We start from the raw sequence: 25,990 nt of genomic DNA on the forward strand, positions 1-25,990 counted from the left end.
TTATTCACAATCACTTTATTGTTTCATAACTCATAAATCATATACCGGCAAGAGCTAAGCTCTTACCGGTATATCCCTCTCTAACCTTCTCTATCCAAGGCTCTCTCTGTATTTGTATTTTTGAAATTACCCTAACAAAAGCTTACCTCTCCTCCAGAAGATCCACCGGTAGTTCGTTTCTGGTCATACGGGTTCATAGTCAACCCGGTGACGTTGTTGTATGTCTCCCAGTTCATGCACAGCTGTGGGGTATTGGTGACAGCGATGGGTATGGCACCAGCCGCCCTCGCCAAGCGAACTATATCCGCGTCCTTTTTAGCGGGATTTCTGTACGGGAACACTGTTCCGCAGTCATTGCTCATTCCTGAAACAAGGATGTTCATTTATTATTTATTTGCCGTCTCTTATACGATTAACTTGCTCGATAAAATACCTCGTAGGCATTTTCGACTGCCAATCACGAGGACCTGGTTTTATTCCCCTGGTCGGGCCAATGCATATTATTGGGTCTTCTTTTTTTTTAATTTCTTGTCTTTGTATTGTCTGATGCCCACACTCTGGCTAGTTACGATTAAACGAAACGATTTAGTGACCCGACTAGAAACGATGCGTAAAAACTGATTAGGGGTATGGGTTTAATATAACTGCCTTTCCCCTAACAATAGTTATATGTATAAATAAATAAATAAATATACTACAACAATACACACATCGCCATCTAGGCCTAAAGTAATCGTAGCTTGTGTTATGGGTACTACTCGTAAGATGACTGATGAATATTTTAATGAATAATATACATAGGTACTAATAATAACAGATAAACACCTAACACTGAAAAATATGAATGTTCATCACACCAACATTTTCCAGTTGTGGGAATCGAACCCACGGCCTTGGACTCAGAAAGCAGGGTCGCTACCCACTGCGCCAATCGGCCGTCAAATATATATATAGTATCGGGATTTCCACCGTAGACTGCTTCATCACTTAACACCAGGCGAGACTGCAGTCGAGGTCTGAAAGTGGTAAAAAAAAAAAAAAGGTATACCTAAATTGTTTTATTTTTAGACTATGTTACCATATATGTCTATCTATCACAAGTTTGTGATATGAATCTAGGCCGTAGTCTGGTTAAGTGCGGATTTGCAGGCTTGACACGGCCTTGAGAACGATATGGAGAACTCTCAGGTATGCGGGTTTCCTCGCGATGTTTTTCTCCATCGTTGAAGCAAGTCGTATTAATTTGCTAAGGTGTATGAAGAACGCAAATCACTCAGAAAAAAGATGTGCGTGCCGGGGTTTGAACTCGGTCTCAAAGAAAAGGAAACTGAAGCCTGACCCAGTAGGCTATCAACGCTTTGTAAATTTTAACAAAAATAAAAAGCAAGCGTGCGGTAATAAAAAAGTGATTTAATAAAAATGAATATTTTTATTAAATCACTATACATTACGTACATAACGTAATAAGATAATTAAAAAAATTGTAGAATATAAGTGCTCAGCGCGGCGTGTTAATGATTCAATACTCGGCAAATACCTTCTGTCTTTCATATAACAGAGAGATTTAGAGCATTGACCCAGCAAACTGCTCTACTGTGGGTGGATTCATTTATTATTATTATTGCATGTTAATGATACTTATAGCGAGACGTAAGGCTCAGTTTACGTGATTTCCAAGTTAAGGGGATGGACAATGTCTATTCTAATCTGGTGCTGTGAACAACAACTTTATCAATAGGTATAAACTTATAACAAGAACCCATACCTCCTGCACGGCTAGCATGGGCAGGAGACAATTATGTCCCCGGGGAAAGAATATAAATTTATCTTCTCCCACAGCTTCATCAACTCTCGGAGCACTGGCGCACAAGTGGAAATAATATCCATATAACATATATGTATTAATAAACGGGGGTAAACTTCTCATATTCCAGTGATTTAGCAGGTGAGCAAGTTCATTATATAATCGGGGAATATAATTTTTATCTCCCGCCCGTGCTACCCCTGCTGCTATATATCCACAATAAATTCATCAATTGGGCCACGCGTGTCGCTTCGAGATCGTAGACCCACTAAAATAATACATGGGCTACTGAGCACTGTCCCTATCGAAGGTTCATTGGCCATCTGCGATGGAAAAGTAAAACAACCCTTGAATTATAAAATTCAGAACAAATTTTGCCGTGATTAGACTTTTATTTCCCTAAAATCTGGATGAAATTCCAAATGTCTTATCAATCGAACAAAAATTTCCCTTGTGTGTCTATCAGTATTCTGACCTCTGTAAAAAACCTCGAAATTCAACAATAGCCTATAACAGTCCACTGTAGGACCTCTCCCAACCAAGGAGCAAGACAACCGAGAGGCAATCAGAAACGAACCGAGAGGCAAGGCCTCTCCCAACGGGAGGATTTCCCCCTAATCACCACGGACGGTTTGGTTGGAGGAGATGCTAGTAGTAGCACAGAGGCTGTTGTCCGTTCTCGGCTTAGTCCTCCCGTCCCTTAGAAAACTGTATTCTGATCTGCCGTCACCACACGCCTTAATTAGTTAAGTCTCGTAAGTATATTATGTAAATGTTAAAGTTTTTACTGTTACCGAAATAATGTACCAAAACACCGCTAAAATGTCTGCAAGATTTCGAATTTCATTACCTTCTAGCGCTATACTTTCTTTAACAGTCATCGGTAGACCCAGTAGAGGATATTCTTTGGCAAGATCGTCTGGTGTCCGGTCGTTTGAAGCAATCATTTTGTCAATACATCGCGCTTCCTTCAGTGCCATGTCATACCGGGGTTCAACTACGGCGTTCAAATAAGGGTTTACTTCTTTACATCGTTCTATGTAAGCTTCCACTAGTTCTTCGGAGGTGATCTGTAACGTTATAGGTTATTTTTATTTATTTTTGCCGTGGGAAGTAAAGCTTAACTGCAACTCAATTGATTGGATATATTCGAAATTGAAAAAAGCCTCGTAGGACTTCAATTTCGGGGGGCAGAGTTCTAATCCGAGAAAGTACCTCTATGTGCTTTTTGTCAAGCAATTAAAATATCACTTGCTTAAACGGTAAATGAAAAACGTCCTGAGGAAACGTAAGAGATCTCCTTAATGTTCTCATCTGTAAATAATCACAGACTGCAGAGAATCATGTAATTTTTTTTGACAAGCTCTGGTTGTGTGTGTTTGCGTTACAGACTTTTGAAATATGCATGGTAATTTTCCTTATGTTGCGCTTATGTGCTATATTTACATGATTAGGCGAGATCATCATGGACATCTTGAAGAATCAAACGCAAACCTCAATACTACCTACTAATTTAGTGGATGATTTGAGTCTCTTCCGAAAGATCACATCAAAAAAAGATCCCGACGAAATGAGAACCTCCTCCTTTTTGAAGTCGGTTAAAAATAGAGACCACTGCGCAAAAAGATCACGTCGTCTTAGTAGAAAACTAATGATCAACGCGGACTTTTTACATCGTACGAATGAGGTATTTTATAAAGTCAGTAAAGATTTAAATATTAATGAGATTTTTAAATAAATAAATCTCCTTTTTAAACCGTCGTAATATAAATACACAGAAAGATAATCAGCGCTGTTTATATCTACGTGATGTGACTGCGTTAAGAAAGTCTTCAGAGGGTCAAACAGTCTAAATATCTTGATAAAATGCTTTTAGCATAAGTGATCTTACCTGTCTATTCCTGATCATCATGGCCAATGTGGTGGCGGATTTGAATAGTATTGGATTTACAGGCGGCGGACATTTTCGGTTCCGTTTGATGTTTAACAAATAAGTGACAGGCCACACTATAATCGCCAGCAGGGATACCAGGAATCCCAGGATCCAACGCACGAATCCGTTCAACATGACGACCTGGAAACAATGACAATGATCTTATATTAACGAAAAGAGATGCAACATCATCAGCAGTTATAAATCTTCAGGTAATCTCAACTAACTTGTAACGGATACTACATAAGTAACAGATAGCTAATGGGTAAAAAGCAGGCGTTACTTTGCGGAAATCCATGATATATTATGAAAACTAAGCTTAATTTGCTTGTTCGCGGAGAAAAGCAAATTAATTTTTATAATAACAGATAATTTCCCTCCTAATTATTTAAATGCGAAATTCACATTCACATTTTTAATCCATATTCTAATTTATCTTAGTTGTTTTATTTATATAAGCAATATTTTGATTACTTTTTAACAAAAAAAAAACAAGTGATGAAAATAAAAAGAGGTTTTCTTTATATATTTGTTTGATTATTTATAATATTTACTTCAATATTGTTTATGTAATAAGATATCTAACATAAAATGTACTATATTAGGGATTGTTGAGATGAAAGTCACATGTGTATCTTTAAGATATTAGACAAGAAAATATGTTTTATTTCGTTCAGCCTTTTTATAACAGGATTGCGTTCAAGGTCTACTTGTGGACCGAAACCAGATGGACAGTTTCTATGCATTTTTCGGGGATATGCAAAAAAATCACGTCAATCTGTTGCTCTGTTGCTGCGTGAAATAAACTCTAACCAACCTTGTTGGTTGGTTAGAGTTTATACTCGTATTTATAGTAGGTATTTGTATTTATGAGGATTAAGGCCGTCAAATTGTATTTCGTTGTACCTCATTTGCTCAAATACTGAAGTCACATCCGTTAGTTTTTCCGTGGTGTGCCAACAAATCAAGTGTCCATATTCAATCCGTTTCCATTACATACGTGCACTCAAGCATTCTGTCGGATCGAACCAAATATTTAATTATAAGTACAGGCTGTTATTCTAAAAGCGTTGAGGCAAATATTTAAACGGTTAGAGTCTCTATTGTTTGAATATTAGCCAAGATAATAATTCAGTCCAAGGAAAAGTAGAATTAAAAAAGTGCAATCTTTATATATATATATTTCTTGAGTGCGTGTGTATTCACTGAACTCCTCCTAGACGGCTGGACCGATTTAAATGAATTTTTTGGTATACGTTCGGGTGGCACCCTGGATGGTTTAGATTCACAAATTAGCCCGACAGATGGCGCTGGGGTCCGCTAGTAATCATATATGCTTTTACCTACATCCGAAATAAGGATTTCTGTCAGCGCATTAAGTTTTAATATTTAAATACTGTTTTTCTTTTGTTTCAGAATGATCACATTGTTAGGACGTCCAGGTTTGGTAAATATATCAAAGCTTTTGCGTATATATTTACTGTGCGATGGTAAACTGACATTTTAAAATAATACTGCTCCAAGCGATGGTTGTAAGCACCAGGTCGATTTTGCAATGTTACATACAAGATGATTGCTTGTTTTCATGAATATATCCAAGAAATTCTTTACCTATTCCTATACTTTTTGGAAATAATAAAAACAGCTTGATTTCTGATTTGGTAAGCGTTTTCATAAGTAGAAAAATATAAATTACCACCATAGCGTTAAATCAATTATCACTATATTAAATCTCCACTTTTTAAAACAAAAAATCATTTATTTTATTCATAGAGAGTTTAAGTTTTCAGCTCGACCGCTCATAAAATAACACCCTGTATATCTCGCAATAATTAACGCTCCCAATATGGAAGCCAGATGAAATCAAGTAAGCTTATTAGATAATTCTGCCAAGGCCACTAAAACAAACGAATACAGATTGTAAATATTTTCGGATATTACTAATGTCCGTTTTGACTTAACCTAGGACCGCCGTAATTGCACTTGACACAGACAAAAACACACAGACACAGATGAAAAAAATATAATTCAGGTTACCTTTAAAAATATCACTTTTAGTGATAAGGCCGCCTTTGCACCCTAGCACTAAGTACTATTACTGTTTTCCTTGTATTTTTCCTATTGTGTTGTGTTGTAATAAAGTTTTTCTATTCTATTCTATTCTATTCTAAATTCGGTGTAAATCAAAAACCATATACTAATATGAACAGATCAATATAATAATATCAATATATATATAACCATATACTTATATAAGTTCGGTTCTTGCCAACGTGTAGTATTTCGTGGTTGTTGATTTACGGTTATTAAAAAAATCATGACTATTAATATGTTAAGATAGACCATATCGAAACATATAAGAGTCATGATTTTCAAGACGATGAAACCCCGGCATTAGTTGTGTTCACGGATGTCAGTGAAATTGGCAACAGTGTTTCCTTAGCTTAGCTTTGGTACGGAGTTTTCATAGGAAAAATATATATCTACGTGTGGGTGGTGTCGTAAATCGCAAAGCATGCATATTTTTCGGTACTATTTAGGTAACTTGCCCACAATTATTAATTTAGATTTGATTCTATAATAATAAAAACAAAACATTGAATTAATAACCTCTAACTTTTGCAGGTGCTACCACGCGAATAGATAGGTACCTACCTAATACTTCTTCAGAACACAAAACAAGATTAATTCTTATTAAGTAGGTACGAGAAACCATGCTATTAATTTGCATTAAGCGTGAAGTTTGACGACCTCCCTGGCGCTTAGGTGAGCGCTGTTTTAAGTTGAAGGTCCCGGGTTCAATTCCCAGGAGTTGCAATTTGTGAATTTTGTCTTGTCTGATCTTGTTGGAGGTTAGTCGGCCGTGGTTAGTTACCACAAAAACGAGCCGCTAAGCGATTTAGCGTTTCGGTACGATTCATGTGCGTGGAAATCGATTAGGAGTATCGATTTAATATAACATGGACCAATTGACCCTTATTTGCTGTACCTTGATTTATTTTTTAGTGTGTGAGATATGTTGTTATTATATTCTCTTTCACGATACCTTTTGTTTTCATGTTTAGTGTTATTGTATATTTTCATATGCTGTGTTTACTTTTAAGAAAACATTACACTTAAAGAGAATAGTTATATATTTTAAAAACGGTTGTATTAGTGTAAGTGTTTGTAAGTAAACCTAATAAATAAAATAAAATTAAATAAAACTGACAAACTCCCTTACAGGTAAGCCCGTTTACTCAACATTATGATATTACCTATTATGATCCAGTCTAAGGGAGTTTTAAGGCAGTTGTCACTGTAGGTTGGATATACCTAAGTAGGTGTTGTCAGCAAGAATTTCGGAAGAAAACTGTTCGACCTATGGAAGGGTTAAAATAATCCATGTATTTATATACCACAGTGTATTTAAAGTGAAAAAAGGTCATGAAGAAGTTTGCATTATGTATGCAGTCAATGGATAATAGCAAAAATGATTAGCAATATAAGTGGAGTGACAGGTTCAAGTCCAGGCATCTACGGATCATTAAAATGTGTAGTGTTTCGAACAACCGGACTTGTTGGCTCATCAAGTAGGTAAATATCGCAAAGTGTGTTTGCTTGGCCTACTGTTATGCTTCATATTTATTCGTCCAAGTTCATATTATGTACGTAGATTTGCACCAAATAGCATTCGTGTTAGCAATATCAACGGGTTTACAGACAGGTTTTAAGAGACAACCTATAAGTGGTGGGTAGGTGCATAAAATACTTAGTCTATGGTCAGGAATTTTGACGGCCGATTGGCGCAGTGGGCAGCGACCCTACTTTCTGAGTCAAAGGCCGTGGGTTCGATTCCCACAACTGGAAAATGTTTGTGTGATGAACAGGAATGTTTTTCAGTGTCTGGGTGTTTATATATATTTTATCAGTATTTATGTGCCTTATTCATAAAAAAATCATCAGTCATCTTAGCACCCATAACACAAGATACGCTTACTTGTGCGGGGGTGTGTATATTGTCGTAGTATACTTATTTATTTATTTAATTTGTATTGGCTTTTATCTGTGAAATGACTAATGGAAGCTAAAGTTGACGATTCAAAATATTACGGCAGTGGTCGATACTCAATGCGCAAGAGTTTATTCGCACCGCTACAGTATGGAGCGATGGTACAAAAAAATTTGTTCCTAAATATCGATGGCCGATCGGTGCAGTGGGCATTCCCACAACAGGAAAAAATGTTTGTGTGATAAAAATGAATCTTTTTCTGTGTCTGGGTGGTTATCTGTAAATTATAGGTACTTATGTAAATTATTTGTCCACCAATCAGCACTAGGCCAGCGTGGTGTCCACCACGCTGGCCTAGCCTTAACCCCTATAGCCTTAACCCCTTCTCATTGTGGGAGAAGACCCGTGCCCTGTAATGAGTCGGCAGTGGTCTGATATGATGATGATGTGTTATTATAACTCTTTATTTGTACACCACATTAAGAACTATACAAGAAAAAAAGAAACATAAAAATAGAAGTAGAATACAAAAGACGGCCTTATCGCTTAGTAGCGATAAGGCCACCTTTTGTATTCTACTTCTCTGCCAAGCAACCTTAGAATTAGAAAAAAAAAAGAAGTAACTGCAGGTAGTACAAAATATAAAATAAATACATACGAATAACTAAATACTAATACATAAACTAATATACACAAATACATATAGTATATATTATATATTATCCATAAAAATATTCATCAGTCATCGTAGTACCCATAACAGAAGCTACGCTTACTCTGGGTCTAGATGGCGATGGTTGTATTGCTGCATATAACAGACTAGGTTTATGGGCATGGTTTAACTAAGGCAACCTAAAGTTTTAAGACGCTAGAAGAAAAAGAACTTCTGCCTCTGCCAAAAGCAGATATATGTCCAGGTAGGTTTAAGACCAGTTATATTTTGATAATTGATAAATAATGTATAACGTGTACCATGGTGACAAAGACTGCATAAAGTATTGCGATGGAATATTAATTGGTAGATAAGAAAGGAGCAATAGAAAGCTAGTTTTTAATTGATCATTGGCATTCATGCCAGTCTATTACCTTTCAGTGATAAGTCTATCGCTTCAACGCTATTCTAAATATAATAATAGTTGATCATGTAAGTCATATGGGAAATAATAACGTACGTAGGGTTTGCAAGGTTAAAAGCTCTGACATTGAATTAAAGCGATGAACATTGGTTTAATAAATAGCGATGGTGTCTGTTTAGTTGACCATCAATACTGCTGCCTAATATGCCCAGTTTGAGTAAGAGTAGGTATTATAAATTTAGCGATTAAGATGCTGAGTGCTGCTAAGCAAGGTTTAAAGAACTCAAAATCTTTGCAGTTCTTCACAGCGCAAATATGGTCAAGAATAGCAAAAGTTGGTACAGAATAGTTGGTCAGCGTTAGCCGGCTATACCTATTAACACGATTCAGTATCTCAAAAGACGTTTGAGATACTGAATCAAACGTCTTTTGAGATACTGAATCGTGTTAATAGGGCGAAAGAGTTTGGGATAAAAAAAATACTATGTAATACGTAAACATTACTGAGGATCTAGCTTGTTTAAAAATGTTCAATTAATCCTTCATTCTGATGTTACTTCAATATGTTGATAAAAACATTTTGTATAATTAACTCATCGACTCCGCGAACGCTTCCAAAATTGCCGAAACAGTATAAAATTGCATATTAAAATAGAAACCGGTCTTGACGTCTCGATTTTAACCAAAAAAATTACGTAATGGCAATGTGACAAGCACAATAATGGACGTTGGGATCTAACTTCAAGGTGTTGTTATAGCGTTGGCACCCCGACTAGGTGTCAGACGACATCAAACGAGTCGGAGGAAGTTGCTGGATAAAAAGCTTTTAATTTTAGATTTCCTGCGAAATACACATACAAAAAACCGAGGAAAATTTTGAAAATTTTTAGAAACCGTAGGTCTCCCAGGTTGGGTAATAGGGATTAATATTATTTTAGGTTACCTTCACCGTGATCCTTCTCAGCGAGAAAGCAGTTATTTTGGACAAAACAACGTGTATGTTTTCCAATAAATCCGACAGCCATTTGGGATACCACACATTTGAATTATTTAACAAAACTTCAGCCAGAACAAATCCTTGATACACACTTGCACTTAATATTATTAGAAACACTCGTGTAAATACGTATAGGCCTGCGTTTAAACACGATAAACACAAATTTAATACCGAGCTCTTCATTATGCGCGAAACCTGCATGAAGTTGTTTTCTTTTTTTTCTACCCACAGGTTGCAGTACGAAAAAACAATAATTACACGTACAATATAACTGACAAAGGAGACTACAACACATTTTATTATAACTATTAATAAGTGAATACGTACAATAATGACCTTTTACTCATTAGTAGCACAAATGAGTTGATAAGTTATCTTGACACGTTCGCTGCGTATCTACGAAACAAATTTCATAGATCGAAGTCCGATCTCTCTGAAGTTTTGTTTTATTGGTAAATTTTTGAATTGACAGTTTTTCATATTGATAATACTTCTGAAAAAGCTTGTTTTTGAAGTATTTAAGTAAACCTGCCTGCTTGGTACACTGATTCAACAACGGCGCAAAATGACCTGCGCGTGATTTTCGGGCGGAATAATTGTTGGTTTTTCTGTTAAGGATCCATAGTGCCAGCTCGATGTTAGAAATTTGTCACTTGTTTAATTTCAGGCTTAAGTAACAAACGTGGTAAAAAGATATGCAGTGTCTTGTCACAATTCAACTAATGCACATTTGAAAACGTTTATGAAGATGGACCAAGGTTAATTATACTATTAGAAACATCGATATAAATCTATTTTATAGTTTCCAATCGACTTGAAGTCGAAAATAACTACGAAATATATTTAGTTTTGTATTACTACGTTCTTAGTTAACTATCCGTCGCGTACTTAACCAGAGTGTAAATCACACTTAACAAGACGTTACCAACTTAACTTTATATTATCTTATGTAAATCTGTCGAATATTTAAGGAGTTATCAAAGTTAGAAGTCTGGTCCTCCATTTTTATAACTTAGATACATAAAATGTCTCAATGTCCACTGGACTGAAGTGACTGTCGTTCTAGCTTATAATCACCACCTTACGTCTATAAGATGATAAACCATGGAACATGACGCATTATGTTTAACTGGAACCTTTTCTTTGGTTGTGTCATATGTTATCGTGGCGTTTCTGTTATTTTAGCATCTGTAGTATATGTATTGTCTTCCAGTAGTATTGTCTTATAGTATTCATCAATAGTTTATAACAGTCCGCTGCTGGACCATATTCGGGAGAGGTCGGGAGTATTAAACCATAATCACCATGCTGGACAGAGGGTGGACGATGGTGACACCTGTATTCTGATCTGCCGTGCCTACACCTCAGCTTGTTGTACTTAATGTATTGTGGCACAATTTATTAGCATACATCATGTTTTTATCCACCATTTTTTTTCTTCTTAATAACGTGATGATAAAACGTTAAGAAGATTGTAATCAAACTACCTAATAGATAGCAGTCAAAACTTATCGTCACGTTTATAGCAGTTATGTCATACTTATAGCGGGTATATATTACTAGCGCTCGCCCGCGTTTTTGTCTGCGCTAAAATATCATTTCCCTTAAGATTATGCTTGCCCTTAAGAATATTTTCGGCTACGACATCTAAAAAGAGAATCAGGCAAAAGAAAAAGATTCAAATTAAAAACAGGCAGAAATAAACAGGCGATTCTTAGGAAGTATGGTATCAATACTATTTGGATAACCTGGCTGTGTGTTACCAAATTGTCAAATATTATAATTCCGTTGTCAATAACGTATGTAGAATAACATTTTCCAATGCAACGTTTAACAATTTCTACGGAGCAAATAGCAATGCCCAAAGTGCAAATAACATTTTCCAATGCAACGTTTAACAATTTCTACGGAGCAAATAGCAATGCCCAAAGTGCAAATAACATTTTCCAATGCAACGTTTAACAATTTCTACGGAGCAAATAGCAATGCCCAAAGTGCATTTAACAATGATTCAACCTTAATGCCTATTTTCATGAATTTTACTTCAAAGACTTTCACACAAATTAGGTACCTAGCACTTTACGATAGGCCTACCTGTAACTTTGAATGATTAAGGTCATATATAAATTGCTATAAAAAGCACATCTTCTGTGTACATCTATTCATTGTTGTTATGTGTAAATAAGTAAAACAAGGAAATACAAAATAATACATTTATTTTCAGTCAAGTTTTCTTTTTTATGAACACTAAACACGAGTCGTTAGATTGCGTAGGTTACTTAATTAAAAGGTTTTTCTTACAGCGCGAGATCTTTTTTCAAAGAGAATCATTAGTCGAGAAAAATTTAAAGTTAAATAAAGCGTACAACCTACATATCTCATTAATTTCCATAGAAAATAATTTTCTAATTTCCGAAACTTAATTCCAACAATTGGCAACAGCGTTGAGTATATATTATATTAATTATTTTTTACCTGACTTATTATATAAACAATCTTTTCATTACTGTTGCAGTCGACAAAGTATTTTGTAAATATACATAAATTAATTTAAAAAAACTAAAATTAAAAAAAAAAACTTGGTGAATGTCCTTATTTATTATTTTTAAGGTGCGCTATTAGGGTTGTTAGGAACGTCACAGTACAAATTATACTTTACCTATGTACCTACTGAATTCGATGTATATATAACGCGAAGCATGCGAAAAGCGCATTAGGAATAAGCAACTACCCAAGTCGAGCCTCAAGTCATAGGTCGCTCGCACTCCCGCCTTGTCTTTTACTGTACAAACATCAGTACCTATTTATTATAATAAGGGTGCCTATACACGGACAATCCATATATTTGAATCGAAGGCAATTTCGGTTATCGCATGCAATCTGTCTCATTTCCACCTGCAACTACTCTTGCGGAAGTAGTGCAAACTGCACTACCTTAGTGCTACTGGGCCAAGTTACTTGCTCGAGCTACTGTTGCTATCTATATACACAAACTACTTGCAATAATACATAGGAATTTAAAATTCTCATAGATGGATGAATTACATCTAACGGGTTGCAGGGAGCCGCAGGATGCAAGTGGCCACGGCAAAGAAATAGGTTATTGTAGTTTACTCCGTTGCATGATATGATGTCGATTACGTAGTCGTACGGACGATTTCATAGTGTTATTGTTTGAACTGAGGCTTTGGGAGTGCCTCATCCATTCTAGCCTCCATACACTATAACAGCCCACTTTTGGACGAAAGGCCTATCCCAAAGGAAGGGGTTGCCCGTAATATTAATGCTGGACTGAGGGATCGGTGTTCCCAGTAGAATGTGGTAGTAGCGCAGAGAACGCTGTATCCCGTTCTACATTCTATTCCCTCGCTTCGTACGATGTCGATGACAACTGTATTTTGATCTGCCACCATTCGGAATTCAAAATATCTCATGCGTGTGTCATATTGCAAACAAATATTTGCATTCAAATACGCATGTAATTTGACACTTAGACTCTAATTACGAGTCTATGGCGTTGAAACTATAAACTATAATTTTACCCTTAGTATGAGCTGCTTACTCGCAACGTTACTTTTTTACGAGAATTTGGATTACTTTGCGTTGCGTTACGTTTTTTAAAAGGTATGAAGTTCACAGTGTCATTTGGTCTCATAAAATATTATATATCTACAGACAACTAATCCTTTGTATAATTGGCTTCGGACGTGGCTAGTTACCACTCTATCGACAAAGACATTCAGCCAAGCGATGAAGCGTTCTAGTACGATGCTGCGTAGAAACAGACTAGGTGTATGGGATATACTAAAATGCTTAGTGCATGACTCAAAATCAAACCCTACAAAACTTGCAAGTGACAAAAATCAACGTAGCAATGAACACATAGAGGTAACACTATGACATTTAATTTTCATTGTCAGTTTCATTAAGAGTTTTCCGGCATAATAAATTATTATCAACTTGCTAAATGCGTATGTTCAGTACAAAACAAGATAACAAAGTGTGTGACATATAATATAAATTATAAAAAATAAATATGCTAATAAAAAATCTAACTTAATTACTTACTCCGTCAGTAACTAAAATATTTGTCGGTAAAAAAATATCATGTAAAAAAAATATATTATCACAGGAAAATGGATATAATAATGCAAAAATAACGAAATAACCTTATGCTTCATTTGAGTTTCTGAGTTATTAATGTTAGGCAAGTTATTGCTCGTTAAATAATGAAATATAAGTTTGCTTTTTGATTTTATTTTTTGTTTATAAAACATATACTAATAAAATCTTGCTAATATAAATTAAAATTCTAATGCACCTAAGTATAATTTTGGAACTAAAACCTTAATTATTTAAATAATAAGCTTAAGTAAAGCTACGAGGGTTACAGACAGTCTTAGAAGAAGCCCACAGAAACCTAGCCGTGTTCTTATAATTCTCAATATCACGTAAGTTGAACTTTGGTCGAAACTTTAGTAGCAGTAGAGTTATTTGCGTATAACTTATGTGGGGAAGACGTGTTCCTAGCATGCCCTGCGAAGTGTTTCTAGTCGGTGGTTTTGCAGTCCTGTGCTAGGTCAGTCAATTACAAGATAAAGAGCTAAAACTAAAGTAAGTAGGTACCTATTGACAATAATATTACCTTGCAAGGCGCGTATTGAAGGGTTGAAGGTTTGGTAAAAAATATGGTCAATAATATTTACTGTGTTCGAGCAGCCTAAGAGTTACATGAATAATGTATGCCAGTTAAATACTTCTAACAAGAAGTTACCAGTAATCTTTTATGTAGTATAAGCATTATTATCGAAGGAGGAAAGCATACTATTATAGTTAGGTGCAATTGAATACTCTATTTCCAATTTACATTTTGCAGTAATAAATAGATTTTTGCTAAAATAAATATTTTTATCGCTTGTGGTATTCAAAGTCTCTCGAAAAAAAATGTCTCTTAAACTACCTAATTGCGTTAAATATTTTAAAAGTTACGACGAATATAAAATTCTGCGGAACAAAAAGCGGGCAAAGCTAGTGATATATTATCAAAAACAATACTATCCCATGATTATACCATTATTATTAACCAGAATCGGAAAAAGCGCTACTATAGTCCCCTGATTGGCTTTAACCTGAATTCCGTAGTGGTGCTGTTACTAGATAAAAATTTCTTGTTGAACCCAATAAAACGCACTGGACTAATCGCACAAGAAGCCAAGTGCGTTGGCTTCCTCATTGCAGATCCTCATTGCAGATCAAATTACTAAACGTGTATTAAATGTTTATTATGAAAGAGATTAACAATAACTGATTAGGTACAAGTTTTACAAAGGTCTTCGTTTTGTACTTCTTGACTGTTTTGTTACTGTAGGAATAAGGAAATACGCTATAGTCTAACCAAACCCGTAATTTTTAACGTACTCTACTACTTTTCAAGATATTTTGATATTAATTGAATAGCAATTCTTCATTTAATATTATCATTGCAAAAATATCATTTAAATTTTCACACAAGATTCCTGAACAGATACCTACTCGATCTCATTTTTAATAAACAGTCTGCAGAGCACTTTAGAAAGGTGGTTGAAGTTTTCAGATCTGATGGCGTTCCTATGTACGTATGCAGTGGCGTGCACTGGGTTTCTTACCTGGGTATGCAAACAGCAGGAGAATTGCATACAACGGCATAATTCCTCCTCGTATACGAGTTATACATCAATTTTAGGGTAGGCAGTGTTTTTGTGCATCTACGAAGTGCACGCCACTGTACGTACTAATTTCACAGCAAATAAACAAAAAAAGCTAAGCTACAATTTAAGTAAGTAAGTATTCTAGCTATAGTTGTTTGTACCTATCAAACCTAATGTGCAGAAATAGGAAACACCGTCGACATGCATTTATGATTTAGAATGGCACGGTGACATTGTGATCTACTAGCATGCTACTATAAACTTAGGTAGTTAACTTAGGAGGTAAGTACGTATATCGTATTATATTCAAGTGTTCGATTGCGAATTTGCATGACGCGACGTTGTATGAAATTGCCGTTTTCAAATACCTACTGGTTAGGTTAGAGTTCGTCATCTTGGAAACCTACAATTCTTTGCATATTTAATGTTTTAAAAACTTATTTCATTGTTTGGTTTTTGTCTAAAGTGGCTGTGTTTGTAGTTACGGATTTCTATTAAATTCGCAGTATTTTTGGGATACCTATTGATTGATAAAGTTTTGCTTGGTGTTGGTCATAATTCTTTTTTTGTAACTATTTGACTAATGGCCTGCTGGGCATCTCGATACAAAACAAAACACACACTTTTCGTCAAATTAGTATAGGAACGAAAACGGTTGCAACAGCCAGTTAACAAAACAAACACAGATCGAGCGAGTCCCATGGTGAACGGCGACTAAAGTTAAGAATTAAACGATATGCTGGAGACACTGATAGACTTAATGTTTCGTCCCAATCAAGAAGTGTAGGTACCAGGGCTACAAATAAAAGCAGAGGTCTTTTCACCGGCTTGGATGAGGCCCCCGATTACTGACCTCGACCGCAGTCTCAGGGCGACAGACTTCATCAATTCGAACCATCGAAGTTTACTGCTGGAGTTGCACAATTCACAGTCGTGAGACTGGCTTGATGTCGTCTGCCCACCTCGTCGGGGGTCGACCTACTCTGCGTTTACTGGAATGGGGTCGCCATTCCAGCACCTTAGTACCTCAATGTCTGGTTCTCCAAACTATGTGCCCTGCCCTGTCGGTAACTCTAGCTCTTCAACGGATTTACTTGTTTCTGATTTGATTACGTACGATGTTAAATCGCGGGGTAGTGTGAGTATTTCACTCACACTACTCCGCGATTTAACATCACCATCAGATTCGTCGTTGGAGGACCTGAGCCTCAACTTCTGGCATAGCTTCATTATTTGATTAGCAAACTAAGAAACTCATTCCTAAATACTATAATAACCAGATCAGTGGCATCAAAAAATAATAAAAATTGGAGATTAAAACCAGACCGAAATAAAACGAAAGGAAACCATTACGCGATTTTATACACCAAGACAATATGAAAGTTGTGGTCTTAAAATCAGTCGCGCGAAAAAACAGCTGTGTTCACTTGTATGCTTAACTGTTCCTGGTTGTTGGCAAAACCTTCTACCATCGATTCGCTAAACGAGTAAGTGTAAATATAACTAGATTTGCACTGGTTAAGTGCGAATATCTTAGAATGTACAAGGCTGCTAGCTACTTCGGCTAAGGTTCATTACGCAGCACGCCGGTGTAGAAATCGTGCAAACCGTTGGGTTAGGCTGTTCAAGTAACGTCTTTCGTCATTGCAGTTTACTTACTTGAACATATGTTTGTAATTTTTAATGATGCTACATGATGTAGATATAACTCTTGCAGTTTCTTGCGAATGTGTTTTCTAAGTAGCTTAATTAGTTCCGTTTATTTTAACATAGATGTTGGTGCCTCAAGTAACGCAAAGCCCCAATTGCCAACAAAGGCTTATGATAGCCGTCCTACGAAGGAAGGTTACATTTAAATTAAAAAAATATTTATTTCTTATAGGCCTTATATTAAAGAATGCCGAATGGCAGTCCAGCACTGGTAAGAGCAGCGTTGGTTGACCCCCAACGAGACAGACGACATTAAGCGCGTCGCAGGTAGCCGCTGGCTCCAAGCGGCACAAAACCGTGGAATTTGGAACCCTCTATAAAAGATCTATGACCAGCAGTTGACGTCTCTCGTTTGATATGACGATGATGATTATGAGGCCTAATATAAGCACTTTTGAAACGTCTAATCTGTCTGTTTGTAGTGACTCTAACACCGATTTGGAAATCAGATTCTACCGAGAAGAAGCTAGCAAGAGACTCAGCAATCAATCTTTACAATCATCATTTTTATGAATTATTATCCTAAAAAGTTTATCCTAGAAAATAACCGTTAAAAGGACGACCAGTAGGCCTTGGAGCTAGAAATCAAAAAGATGATATATCATCGCTAGATTATTTATCGGCTGACATCTTAGATTCGATTTAAAGCTGGTATTCGATATTGGCTGGTCTTGGATGACGGCGGGCTAACCTGTTAGGCAATTATGTTTAACCCATACCCCTTAGTCGGTGTCTACTTAGCATTGTACCGCGAAATCTTTGGGCAAGTTGTTATAATTTATTTACCGAATTTACCGATTTTATCGAATTAAACATTATTTAGAACTAAGTAGTGGTTGCCCAGTAGTCCTTATCCCAGACTCATAATTCAGACAGATAATTCGAAATTTAATTTTAATTTTTTTTAATAAGTTTCTATTGTCAAAGACTATACTTCTATAATCAAAGATTGTCAAGGCTACACTATTAATTTGCCTGTTTTTTTCAAACAAATTATAACACAAAAATTATAAGAAAGAGTATGCATGCGTCTATGTGTCAAATACATGTAGTGTGTGTGTAATGTTTTTTTATTGATTTAATTTATGTTTTATGCATAATTAAAAAAATATATTAGTATTCTGCACTCCTTCTTTAAATAAACTATAAGTGTAGGAAATTTCATACTTACTCCTCCATCCACACAATTTACGTAAAAATGGGGTCAAAGATTTTGCTTCACGTATACGTACGTAATATATAGATTATGCACGTGTTGTTTGTTACAAGGATATTGGATAAAAATATTTTGCACTTAAATATAACAACTTGACCAAAGATTTAATCAACTCAGATTTTTAGCTTGTACTCGTTTGAGGAAAAATATGTAAATACCAAATTAAACCTGACATTTGTCTTCCTCAATTTTGTATCGTGTTTCGTTGTTTTATGAGATGAACCAAACATTTATTTGAAATTATCTAAATGTTCTTGTTGCCCTCTAATATTCTTCAAGATAGTCAGAGGGCGAAAACCCTACTTACCTTACACAATATATTTATATACAACACTTATAGTAATATGTATAAACGTCTTTAAATAATGCATAACGTAACAAGGCTTAAAAAGTAAGTTTGTTTGTCACAAACTTGCCAAGTCTGATGACGGCAAGTTTATAAATGGAGGAACGTTAAAGACTAAGTATGATATCACGATACTATCTATATGTATCCAACATCGGAGTGTTGTAACCTTACTTTACTCACACGACTTTATCGCTGGACTCTCTGGCATGTCTTTGGCGATTCTGTCAAAAAGTCACCTCCCAAGAATAATAACAATAAGAAATAGAATAAGGGATTAATGCTCGTTTTCACCAAACGTAGGAATCGCCTAAAACGTAGGAATCATTCATAAATCATTTAGGCGATGTCTATAGAAAAAAAAGTTTCACAACTAACTATTAATAACTATTTATCAAAGAATATCTCGCCTTAATATTACCTTGTTTGTGCTTAGTGAAAACGGACATAAAACACTTACAACGTCCGTACAACGTCTTCAGCGGAAGATGGTCCACGGTCCACGTTTTCTTACATCAACCTGACGTGGATTTAATCATGGAGTTCTGCAGTGGTCTTGGATATAAAAAAAGTTCCCCCGGTTATATATCCACTCACAAGGGATAAATATTTACTTGTCCAATCACGGTAACAGGGAAGAGGTTAGGAACTATTTACAAGGATAATTTTTGTCATACTAAATCCAAGGTGCTGGAATGACGACCCCGCACAGGTAAACGCAGCGTTGGCCGCCCCCCAAAGAGGTGGAGAGACGACATCAAGCGAGTCGCTGGGAGCCGCTGGAAACAAGTGGCCCAGGACCTTGGAATTCGAAGAACTCCCTACAAAAGACCTATGTCCAATCGGTTGAGGTGATGACATACTAAATCGCTGTATTCTATGAGTCTTTAAACTAAGCAAGTGGGATAATCGCATAAATATACGTTTTCGCGGCTAAGCGAAATAAAACTATTCATAAACTATTATATTAAGTACATTACATATAAACTCCACTTTCCTTTTTTATAATCGATAGGTACGCACAGCTAAGCACCTAAGTATATATATCATGAAATCACGAACGGAAACTGTAGTTTCAAGTAGATATGTTGTACAATTTCCCTCTATGAAATGAGTGTCGTAATAAAATAAAAAAAACTTGTATTGCCTGAATGAACAACTCGTTATATGCTCAGAATTTATAATCAGAACAAAGAAATGTGAAAACATATTCGCAGTAACTAACAAAGAAATAAAATGTAGAACAATATTTGATATTTTCTAATTTTATCTTTCTAATACGCCATACCTACGTATATTTTTAACTGTAGTTTACTTTTAGCTCTGCCTGTTGGTAGTTTTCTCCAAACAGAAATAGGCATCGCGGGAAAACTGTTTCTCCCAGGATATACGTGTCAGAACGTGGGCGTAGTTGCTGGCGACCGCTAGTATCTATAGCTATACTAATATAATATAGAGGTGAATTTAAAAATGTCTTTAGCACTGGGTACAAAATAAATTATGATTATGAGACTGTAGGATCTTCTAAGAAAATTGCAATAATGTATCCCAAAGTTGCAGCAATTTGTCTATAACATTGATTATTTGTTATGCGCTGAGAAAACTATCAACAAAACATATCATCATCGACCCATTGCTGGCCAACTACAGCGCACGGGTCTCCTCTCAGAATGAGAAGTGTTTAGGCCGCAGTCCACCAAGTCAAGTGGGCAAGAGCTGGCCAAGTGCCAAGATTGATAGACTTCACACGCCGTTGAGAACTTTATGAAGAACTCTCAGGTTTCCTCACGATGCTTTCTATTAAAGCAAGTGATATTTGAATAACTTAAAAAACGCACATAACTCCGAAATAGCGTTCCGGGAATTAAACTCGGTCTCCACGAAAGGAAGGCCGAAAACTTACCCACTAGTCTATCACCGCTTAATTAAAGTAGGAAAGCATTATTAACTACAAAAAGAATCCCCGACGAAATTTCGTATCGTAGTTGATCCACAATAGCTTTAAGAAGTGGCCATTATAACATGGCGTTACAACCTTTGGTTCATGCGGGTGAAACCGCGGGTACAGCTAGTTATTCATGTAAAAATGTGTTGTAAGTCATTAATGTTAATCAGATAAATAATGATAATAATAAAAACGTCTGCAGAACCGTGTCAAGAAGCGCCACTACTTTCTATTTCTTTTTGAATGATAAGTACCTACTCGTATTCTTTAACCTTAAGAACCCAAGATCACTTGGCAGAGATCGCTACTATAAGCGATAAGACCGACTATGTTATTATATACCAAGTTAATAATGGAATCTAATCCAATACAGATGATAGATATAGATGACAGTTTGAAGTGAGTAATGCTATTGTTAACTATGGGAAAGAGATGAAGCACTACTGTCTGATCAATCCGCGCTCTCAAGATTTTGGATTCGTTAGAATATTAAGTTCGGCAGAAAGTAATTAGGCACAATGGCTTAAACATTTTTTTTTGTTAATATAGTTACTTTATGTTCTTTCTTATTGGAGTAGTTACACTGAAAAAAATGTATAATTGCGACAGTGTTTGTTGGGGTGTTGTTCTTTCAAGCAGCAACAGAACGACGTATTGATCTGACCGCTGAAGATAAAAAAATAGCCGACATATCACTCTACGGTCACGACCGTAGAGTGATATGTCGGCTATTTTTTATCTCGGGAAATGCATAACTCCCATGTATATATCGCGCAATTGTGTTAAGTATTACCTCGCTACGCTAAAATGACTAACTGGATAACTGGTATTATTATACCAATAATTATATACATCAGTATAATTTGCTTATTATCATCCCTCTGCGCCCATACACCTCCTCTCTTATAGGAGAGAGGGTTTAGAACAGGGCACCACCACGCATTTCCGATGCGGGTTGACGGGCTTCCACGTGTTAGTGATAATTACCGGGATCAACCATATCTATTTCTATAGGTAATAATATTTAATACTTGTGTTTTTTCTTTGGATTTAGAGTAAGACTTTATTAATATAACAATATTCTAGGAATATACCTACTCATGGAAGTACCCAGCTTCTGGTCTAGGGGAGGCGAGTGAGATTTTTGTAGGTGAATTTTTTTTAGAGGGCCCTCTATAATCGATTCTTAAGCCTAAAACTATATTTTTTTTTGTCTGTCTGTCTTTTAAGAGAGTTCATACATTTTCTGCGATATTTCTAGCGCGGGGCAGCTGCCCTCCCCAAGAAATAAGGAACAGTGAATTTGTATTCGCTTACCCTTCTTTAAAGCATAAACTATAGTATTTATAACTTAAGTATGGGGTAAAGTACCGGAATAAACGCGGGCGAACCCAAGGATGGTCTAGGCTAGTCTATAAATTTATTACCGCAATACACACCCCGCCATTTGCCCCAAAGTAAGCGTAGCTTGTGTTATGGGTACTAAGATGACTGATGAATATTTTCATGAATAATATACATAAATACTTATAATATACAGACAAACACCCAGACACTGAAATACACTTATGTTCATCACACAAACATTTTCCAGTTGTGGGAATCGAACCCACGGCCTTGGACTCAGAAAGCTGGGTCGCTGCACACTGCGCCAGTCTGCCGTCGAACAAATATGAAAATAACAGTTCATTGCTGGACTGAAGGCCAAACCCAACGGGAGGGTTTCCCAAAATCATCTACGCTGGGCATGGTGCTGCTGCCCGTTTTACCTTATATTCCCTTTGCCACCCAGAGGGACTCCCGCGGGAGACGGGAAAAGAAGGGGAGGTGTGGTGACAACTGTGTTAAGATCTATGGTCTCCACATGTTTTTTTTTTTTAAAGAGCTTATTCACATAATGTGACTATGTCGCTCTGTACAGATATTTATTCTCTTAATCTAAATATGTTCTAACTAATTTGTATATCAGTTTTGATTCTGATCTAAGAGGAAACGCTAAAAAGCTAATTACATCTACTATACTTAAATAACTATCTAGTAAACTTATTCTAAGTTGTTCATTCCGAACACATTCTAACACAACGTGATAAATGTTGCGACGAAGAGATCGAAGGAGAAATTGTTGTAGTTATCTATTTACCTACCTATCGGTAATCGATCTATTTAAATCATTAAGATTTAAAATAAAATTGCTGTAAAAAATATAATAGATGTTACTAAAATACAAAAGGTAGGTATGTATCAGATTAATTTAATATATCTTGTTGTGTAGGAGTATTTTACGTACTTATATTTGTACCTACTGCATTGCAAGTAGGTACCTAAGTTGTTTAAAAAACATAATTTTGATTATCATGTACGTAATAAATATTAACGTGTTACAAATAAAATCGACATTTAAAATTTCGAAATTAAGCCAGCACGAATAAATATAAATACTTAGAAACTTCAAAATTCTTCATAACATAAAGTTTTTCATACAATATACAATAAATTATATAAAAATATTAACTTAATAGGTAATACATATCTTATATCTTTAAACTAGCAATTCTTGTATATATATATATCGTTATATATCGTTGGAGCCGATTCCGAGATTCCAAGTGAATCTCGGAGTGGGCTCCAACGATTTTCATGAAATTTAGTATACAGGGGTTTCGGGGGCGATAAATCGATCTAGCTAGGATTCATTTTTAGAAAATGTCATTTTATTCGTGTTTTTCGGTAATAACCGATTTGGTGCAGACGAAGTAGCGCGGGTCAGCTAGTTAATATTAAATACCATCGCTTGTTTATTTATATAGCTATCTAACTATCTAAAGTTACGCATGTTTTCTAATTTTCTAATCATTCAACTTAATAAAATTTTCATTGGGCAGCAAACTAAAATTATGCTAAAAAAGTATGCCTAAAGTTATTTTGGATATTAACAAAGGAAACCATGTTTACTTACGGTAAAATTTTCAGGCTCTACCTACCTATTTAAGTAGAATAACAAACCGTCGGCAAGTGGAAATCGAAAGCGTAGGTTTGCCTGAGATTAGTACAAGTTAAGTTAAATAATAAAATCTTCGTCTTCAAAATTGAATACAACATTTAAAATTAACTCGAATATATAATAATAACGATTATATTACATTTATTTCATCATCATCATCATCACATCATCCTATTACCGGTCCACTACAGAGCAACGGTCTCCTCCCACAGTGAGAAGGGGGTAGTTTTATTTATTTAGACAGCTGAAATTGAAACTATGTTTAAATAAGTAGCAATAAAAACTTATAACAATATTATTACTCACTGAATTAAAGGATGGAATAGATGAATTATTTCCGTATTTTCTCGAATGAAACAAAAGTGTAATAAGTACTATAGTGCACCTATAGTATATGAAATTTTATGTTAGATTATTATATGTATGTCATATCTTATGTTTTGTATGTTTTCATCTAAGCACCAAATCATTTCAACTTTCTTTCTCCTTACACACAGTGGTTTACTTATTTTTATTATTTATTTACCATTAATTGTGATAACTGAAACAATATGCGGTATACAAAGCCTGGTTGCCAAAAGTCATTGTTGAGGTATTTTTCAGTGATAAGGCTGCCATTACACGCTAAGTTAGTTTATAAGTTTTTTACATAATATCCTCTATTTGAGTGTGTAACATAGAATTTTATTATTATTATTTACTTACGGTGAAAAGTTCAAGCTGATACAATAACAAAATCACGTTAGTAACTCCGTCGAAAGTCGGACGCGTGTGAAAATGAACCGTTGGCGTGCGCACGACGCCGGCGCGCGCACTCTACTTACCGCCTCACAATGTTCTTGGCTCGCGACACACTTCTTATCATTTGAAATCACGGTTAAGTTAGCCGGTTTCCACGAAAGCGATCCCTGATTGATGGCGAAAGACGCCGACAGAACGTCAATTGAGCTGCACATCTCTGCGGAATTACATTAGAAACAATAAGGCGCTTTGTCAACTAAGACACTTTGTTACCGTCATGGGAGTTGGACATCGCAACCACGTTATGTGTGTACCGTGGTTGCGATGTCCTTTACGGTTGTATAGAATAATGCATGGTTAAACTTTTACATGGTATTTTATAGCTACTTTACTGTTATAATAAGTACTTAAATATTAGTAAAAAGATATTTAATATTAGTAAAAAGAAGAAAATTAATAAGTATCAACTTATTTTTTATTTTTTTTGTACTTAAATAACTAAATGTTTTAATTATTCTGTTATATAATAGTGCAGATGGGTCATAGTTACCTAATAAAAATAATAATTAGGAAAACTTTGAAAATATAAATTACAATTCTTCTAATGTACTCAATATTAGAAACATACTCTACCCATGGCGGCACCAAGCTTTCAGTTCGTGACACACTTCTTATCTTTTGAAATCACGGTTAAGGCCACAGTTTCCATGTAAACGATCCCTGATTGATAGCGAAAGACGCCAAAAACGTCAATTGAGCTACACGTAGTTGCGGAAATTATAAAGAAACATACATAAATAATAAAGCACTGTGTAAACTTAGACTTACTTTGCTACCGACATGGAAAACAAATAACCATGGTTGCATTTACAGCTGTTAAAAATAATGCACGTCTTTCCATAGTATAATATACTATAAACTATAAATTTAATATCAAAAACGTGAATATGTGTTTGTTTGTGTGTCCTTCCTTCGCGCAAAAATAACAATCGACTTGATTGGCTTGAGTAAGCTACTTTTGTCCCCGGAAAACAACAAATTACTTAGGGTGTTTTAGAGGAACATTCGTATTTTTACATGTAAATAGCTCTTTATCGTGCCTACCAAAACTTGGCAATCGACTTGATATTCGGCATGGGCTACTTGTAGACCTGAAGAAAACATATGTGTGTAATGTTAATTACTTAATTATTCGGCTCGGGTAGCACCGCAGAACGCAGCTAGTCGTAAGCCTAAAAAAGTCACACACATTTTATATAACATGTTATGTAAACTGAAGAGATGTAAGATTTTGAAGTATGTAAAAAAATGCCGAAGAAAAATAACTATTAGGAAACATAATTTAACGCATTTAATTATTAAACACACATTAAATATTAAATAAACCATAAATAAATAGTATAATACCTACATAGATATATATTATTATGAATACCTAACTTATAATAACTTTAATGAGGAACTTTGAAGGTCCATAAAGAGATTGATTGATTGAGAAAGAAGTATTGAAAACTTCCCCAAAACATACGGTTTTAGGGAAGTG

The 25,990-nt window shown here is 35.5% G+C and overlaps 1 protein-coding gene across 3 annotated transcripts in view; it reads right to left on the minus strand.

Annotated features, from left to right (window-relative positions):
* The window catches only part of LOC120626250 (fatty-acid amide hydrolase 2-B-like), a 31,562-nt gene extending 7,050 nt beyond the window's left edge, over positions 1 to 24,512 (minus strand). Inside the window, exons 1-4 of one of the 3 annotated variants that reach the window (XM_039893664.1) lie at positions 24,412 to 24,512; positions 3,696 to 3,878; positions 2,655 to 2,874; positions 147 to 364 (exon numbers count right to left, since the gene is read on the minus strand). In XM_039893664.1, coding sequence (XP_039749598.1) covers positions 147 to 364; positions 2,655 to 2,874; positions 3,696 to 3,872 — 615 coding nt within the window. In that variant the 5' untranslated portion in view covers positions 3,873 to 3,878; positions 24,412 to 24,512. Of the gene's footprint in view, positions 1 to 146; positions 365 to 2,654; positions 2,875 to 3,695; positions 3,879 to 4,643; positions 4,734 to 9,747; positions 10,062 to 24,411 lie in introns of those variants that run through there. The other 2 variants (XM_039893663.1, XM_039893665.1) reach the window with 2 other exon arrangements.
* Between the last annotated feature and the right edge of the window lie 1,478 nt (positions 24,513 to 25,990).

Source organism: Pararge aegeria, chromosome 9, assembly GCF_905163445.1.
Source record: "Pararge aegeria chromosome 9, ilParAegt1.1, whole genome shotgun sequence".
NCBI lineage: Eukaryota > Metazoa > Arthropoda > Insecta > Lepidoptera > Nymphalidae > Pararge > Pararge aegeria.